Source organism: Lathyrus oleraceus, chromosome 4 (assembly GCF_024323335.1).
Source record: "Lathyrus oleraceus cultivar Zhongwan6 chromosome 4, CAAS_Psat_ZW6_1.0, whole genome shotgun sequence".
Classification (NCBI taxonomy): domain Eukaryota; kingdom Viridiplantae; phylum Streptophyta; class Magnoliopsida; order Fabales; family Fabaceae; genus Lathyrus; species Lathyrus oleraceus.
In genome coordinates this window covers 4,786,581-4,793,166 of record NC_066582.1, presented here as the reverse complement: position 1 = coordinate 4,793,166, position 6,586 = coordinate 4,786,581, and the positions used below count along the sequence as shown (strand labels likewise).

At 31.0% G+C, this 6,586-nt stretch overlaps 1 protein-coding gene across 1 annotated transcript; it reads left to right on the top strand.

The window, feature by feature from the left end:
- The first annotated feature begins 2,698 nt into the window (after positions 1 to 2,698).
- Positions 2,699 to 5,031, top strand: LOC127138283 (nuclear transcription factor Y subunit B-6). Its single transcript, XM_051064698.1, has 2 exons — positions 2,699 to 2,851; positions 4,188 to 5,031. The coding sequence occupies exons 1-2, from the start codon at positions 2,722 to 2,724 to the stop codon at positions 4,847 to 4,849; spliced, it is 792 nt and encodes a 263-aa protein (XP_050920655.1). The 5' UTR covers positions 2,699 to 2,721; the 3' UTR covers positions 4,850 to 5,031.
- The last annotated feature ends 1,555 nt before the right edge of the window (positions 5,032 to 6,586 follow it).

Here is a 6,586-nt window from a genome sequence, read left to right as displayed (position 1 = left end):
AAGAACTTATAAATGATTATTTTTTTTGAAATAAAATTAATAATTCACACAAAAAATTGTAAATTTGGTAAACAAAACAAGTTTCTATTAATATTTAAGGGATCAAACTCGAAAATATCTCAGAACATATTTGTGTGAATTTAAACCTGTTAACATCATGTTATGATTGAAATCGAAACACAATGTAAAATTTTGACAAGATTTGGAATGTAAAAAAATTTGAAATAGATAAACTGGAATCGAAATGTGAACTGAAGATAAAATGACAAGAATCGAAATGTAATTGAATGCAGAAAAATGCTTGAATGTAAAAGTGCTTGAAATTTATAAATGTGAAACGCATACATACATTTTCTTCACTCGTTTCTCAATTACGCACATACTTTGAGTCAGGGGCGGCCCTGTGGGGGTGCGAGGAGTGCTACCGCACAGGGCCTCCGACTTTTTAGGGCCCAAAATTTGATAGATAGGGTCAATATAAATATAAGATTAACGAATATATATCACTAATTCCATTTTAATATATGATTGTAGTGTAACTTGACGGTGGCCATACTATTTTGGTAGTAATACAACCTGGGTTCGTTTCCTTGTTCTTACATTTTATGTATATTTTTATTTTTATAAAAAAATGTCATCACATTGTTTTTAAATTTAATTTAATGTTGCAATTAATTTAATAAATATTTTCTTTTATTAATATATTGAAGTATATCATATCCAATCGCCTATAATCTAAATAAATTACATTTAAATTTATTTAAAATTTAATATCACAATTAACCTAATTAATTTTTTTTCTTTTCTTAATATATTTTATAGATCTATGAAAAATTTTGAGATATAATTTTGAAAATATTTATATTTTTGTATCATTGTGAATCACTACATTAATAAATTTGAAATAGTAGTTGTGAGAATTTGAAAATTTATAATTTTACATTGTTGATTGTTTATTAAATAAAACACTTCATTATTAATATTGTGGAAATTGTTCAAAGAATTTTTTTCTTTTATTAAATGGTATGAACTTTTTTTTATAAATCGAAGATGGTAAGAGAAGAAAGACGCGGATAACTAAACTTCGATAAATCAAATTTTTACATAGTATTTTTTATCATCTTTGTCTCTATATATTTAATTTTATTTAGAATTAAATAAAAAAATTTAATTTGTTGTTTTTCATCTATTAGATATCTAATTTTAAAATAGAACAGGGCCTCCAAATTGATTGGGACGACCCTGCTTTGAGTATGTAGAAATATGAGTACAATTGTGGATCCCTATAGCGTAAACAGGCACCCCCTTATATACTAATATAAAATAACCACCTACAAACGGTTGACTAAACAAATCACGATACATTTTACTTTCATGCAGTCGTTATCTTCGACGAGCCTCCACGTGACTTCGAGTAACCACTTATTCTAATCCAAATCCCGCTCTTTCAATCGGGTCAAATAACCAACTAGAACATTTGAAATTTCCACCAAATCCACATACTCTACCAATGCTCCTCGGCCTTCAGCTGCTTCGACCAAACTTGTCAGATATATAATCTTTCGACATGTTCAAATCATATTAACTCAACTTTGATTTAATTCATTTGATTTTTAACTTTCATCATGTCACACTTATTCTCACTTGCCACTTATAGGGCCCGTTTGTTTTGCCTTTTTTTTTTAAATGATTTTTATAGTGTTATATTTTAGTGTAAAGAAAAATTACAAAGAAACTTTTCATAAAAGTTTCAAATGAAAATTTGGTTTGAATAGTTATTCTTAAAATGTTATTCTAGGTATTTCATCATTTTATCGAAACTTTTTTTGGATATCAAATTTTTAAAAAATCACTTAATTTTGAAGTTATTTCAAATAGTTTTTCATAAAAAACATTTTTAAGATACAACTTTTTGAAAAAATTGTGATTTTGACTATGTTTTGATCTTCAATAATGTATATTTATGTTATAGAATGAACAATTCAATCTTTTAATTTATAAAAGATAAATTAAAAAAAAACTTGTAATATTTTGAAAAACATTTTTGTAGAATCCATTTTTAAAAATACAAAGAAAAAATCCATTTTTTAAAGATAAAACAAACTGGCCCATAATCATATCGAAAAATCCAAGATAACAATGGGGAACAACTATTCTAGATCGTTCGCAAGACTCGTGAATAAATGCTCAATCACAAGACCTAATATGGAAGGTTCATACAACAAACATAATATGTAAGACTTCGTCCAAATAAAAAATATACGATTCGGACTACAACCTATCTTTCACTAAAATCTACACACTACATTAGATTAAATGAAGACAATTTTAATCGTTCATTCTATATAAACCAAAAACACATCCATTTTAAATATCTTTTTCACTTATATAAAAAAAAATAAGACCGAAATCAAAATACAATTAGACGATAGGTTTCTGAAGTACCAAATTGACTTGAAAACATTTCTTTATTTAAATTAAAATTGTTTTCTACTATACATAAAATATTTGATCTTAATTTATTTAATATTAGTCACATAATTTTGTTTATGCACTGCATAATATAGCTTCTAGGAGACAAATAAAGGGAGTAACCTACAGTTGTCGGTATCATCATTTTGATGTCACTAATCCATGTGGAACACTTTACCGGGTTTGTGACCGGCTATAACCGGGTTCCTCGTTTACATCGCCCTAATTGGCACGTTTGAGCACTATAAAATGTGGACACCTGCCAAGTACTCCATTGTCACTCTCTCTCTTCTCTCTATCTCTCTCTTCACATCACACACAGCAATGGACAGTGGAGGTGGTTTTCATGGCTACCGCAAGCTCCCCAACACTACCTCTGGTACGTAAACTATTTATATATATAAGAAACATCTCAAATGTTTCTTCTCTGTGTGACATTTGTTTCTGTCTTTTTTGTGTTTCTTAATTTTTTCTTTGTTGAGAAGGTTCATATATAATTTGATCATGATCTCTCACATGCACATACATTAATATATTAACTTCAACTACTCCCTCTGATTCTTAATATAAAAATGTATTGATGAATCAACATATTTGGACTATATATAGTATATAGGTAGTATAATATATATGTATATCATCCGTACATGTGTGTTTAGTAGTTGAAGTTGTGTCGCATGCATGCAACTGATTCGACCGATATCAAAACAGTTCTTTCATGTTTCTAGCATAGTGTTGCTGATATTTTGCATCTGGCATAAATTTAATTGCTCTATTTCGCCATTAATTACCTTCTTGCTAGCTACCTGTGTTTGGTATGTTATTGTAAATCAAGTAACAGAATTTAGGAAAAGATGATGACATAAATGGTACAAATGTCATGCATGCATGCATTGGATCTTTGAATTTTAGTTACAAGTGTGTTTGATGGATTCTTCAATTATTCAACTTTTTGTCATAATACAAGGATCTCTCCACCACTACCACCTTTTGCGCCTTTTTATCTGCCACTGTCTTTTCTCACTCTGAATTTTCAGCCAACCAAAGGGAGTTATGGTTTGGAAGGAGATAACGTTGTACAGCTCAGAAAAGAACATTAACAATAAAGCCAAACTTATTTAACAAGCTAGTTTTAATTTGTTTTGAAGTTACATGAAAGTTTTCACACTCTTGTTATATTTCCCATGCAACCAAGCTTAAACCTAAGTTTGAATTTTGTCTCTTAAATAATGTTTGAACTTTTTAAATGGATTTAGATCTCATCTCAATCTTAAAGCTAGCTTAAAAAACATGCACTTGTTTTTCTTAGGACTCTCTAAAATAAAACATACAGTATTTTAAAAAAATTGATGTACTCGTATCGAACCTTAAATTTAAACTGGATACAACTGTTCAGATACTTGTTTTATTCACCATTTGTATTGTAGGTGGCCCCAATCTTTGAAATGCGCAATAGAGTGATGAACCATGAAAAAAGATAAACCGTTTTCATTCGTTTATTTGTTTTTGTCCTCTTTAATCGCATGCATAACTTATGAAACACTCTTTGTCCTTTTCTTCTGTTTTTTTCCTGTTCTCAAGAAAAGCTATAGAAACAACCTGACACACACGCTCCCTCCCAACACCACCGTCCCATCCTACATGTCATCACCTCTTTCGATCACTCTAACCCTAAAATCTTACATGTACACCTCCCATTTGCTTCATACACGCAGGGACGTTGAAGCTATCAACAGTGTCTGCAGGAGGAGAACAGTCCAACAACAACAACCATTCAACAGAACAAGACAATGAATGCACTGTTAGAGAACAAGACCGTTTCATGCCAATTGCAAATGTGATAAGGATCATGCGTAAGATTCTACCTCCACATGCAAAAATCTCTGACGATGCAAAGGAAACAATCCAAGAGTGTGTATCTGAGTACATCAGTTTCATAACTGGTGAAGCAAATGAACGATGTCAAAGAGAGCAAAGGAAGACAATAACTGCTGAAGATGTTCTTTGGGCTATGAGTAAGCTAGGGTTTGATGATTACATTGAGCCTCTTACGATGTATCTTCATCGTTACCGTGAGCTTGAGGGGGATCGTACTTCAATGAGAGTTGAACCATTGGGAAAGAGAACAATCGATCAATATGGAGGTGGTTTAGGTGGTTTTGTTCCACAGTTTCATCTTGGTCATCCAAATGGAGGGTATTATGGTAATCCACAAGCTTACATGATGAGGGATGGTAGTAGTAACAATGCACCAAATGCTGCTGGAGGTTCTTCTTCTCATTCTCAAGGTGGACATGGACATCGACATGGACATGGACATGGAAATGCTGATGTCAATGGACATCATCATCATCACCATCATCATCAATATAAATGATGATATATAGTATCTATTATATTATATTATATTCTACAACAACAAGACTTGTTAGTTTAACTATGAGCAGTTGTTTTGTTTCATTTGATTTGATTATGAACATCAAAGGAAAAGCTAGTTAGAGAATTCATATCCTAACTATGTAGTACTCAAATTAATAACTTGATTTGCTTTTCTTTAAACTTTTGTGTTAATTTGGACCAGCTTCTATTTTATCTAGCTCTTATGTTTTCCTAAGATGGTTTTAAGTAGGGTTAGCAATGATGGAGTGAGCTCTAAACATAGTTCAAAGTTTTGAAAACTTATTTATTGAATAAAAGGAGTTGAACTTCACCTTCAAACTAAATTTAGAGTTTTTTTTTTTGGGTTTCTATGTATATAACAATTTTTATTTTTTTATCTCTTTCAAGAAATTAATTTTGGTCCCTCTAAATTTTTTGTTGCCAATTTTAATTTATGCTTTTATACAAAACTTCATGTTTTAAATATTTTTTTATGACATATTATTAATAAGATTATAAAATTTAGTTTAATAATTTAACTATTTAATCTTTATTAAATTTTACAACATTAAATCAAAGATTAAATTATTAAACTAAAATTAAAATTATTAAATTAATGATATTCTTAGGATTTGAAAATAACATGTCGTCTAAAAAGATATTTGGAACATATAACTTAACTTTTAAAGAAAAAAGGGACTAAAGTTGTTAATAGAAAACTTATAGGAACCAAAACTCAAAGATTTTTTTTTTAGATAGACGAAGAATAACTTGTATATTAACATCAAACATCCATATGATCTAACAAGTACAAGAAGTTTTGTTTAAAAAGACCTAGGAATCTAGCTACTCATAATGGATATAACAATTATCATGAGTTTAGATGGAGAGAACATAAAAATCAAGGAACATGAAGGTCTTCAATGGCTTCCAAACCCCTCAAATCGCCACTTTGGTATCTTAAGTTGTCACTTTCCTCTATCAAATTTGGAACCCTAAATAAGTAACCAACATTCTCTATTTAAAGTTGTAGAGCATGTAAAAAATTGTCGCAGCATCGCGCCACGATGAGACCTGCATCGTGCCGCGATGAGATGCATCGTGTGCGTGTGAAATCCATGAGCCGAAGTTGCTTATTTCTTCTCTTTTTCTTTAGAATTTTTCTAAGTCTCGATTTTTCCACTCTTTGTAGTTTTTGCTCTATTCTTCACACTTTGGCATGACTTTTACTCACTATTTCAATGCTTTCATCCAAAATTGCTCGTAAAAACCATGTAATGATAACTGTCATCAGAGGCCTGACCTATAAGATTAGCACTCCAATGCTCAAGTCAATATATGAGGGAAAAGATTGAATGTAAATCAAACTTGAAATTATATACCTGAGTTCTTTACGCATCTTTTTGATATAGTGAGGTGGTTATAACAACTTGTTATTTGCTAGGCGTGTGATGTGGAGATTCGTTGGATGTATTTAGGACTTGGATCACATGTACCATTTTGTGGGGTAGTTCCCCTACACTGAGAAGGTTCTAGACAAATTGCACCTCCTTCTTAGTGGTCAGACGATGACCATTATGGTCGGCCAAAATAGTTGTCTCCTAAACCTTTGTTTCTGCATGGTAATGCAAGGGTTTGTCGTATCTGCCTCGTCCTCCGATCATTCTTTTTTACTACTATGGAAGATCAAGAGAAGGTGTTGTTGCTTCTTGAGAATTCACGCCTTTAATGTCTC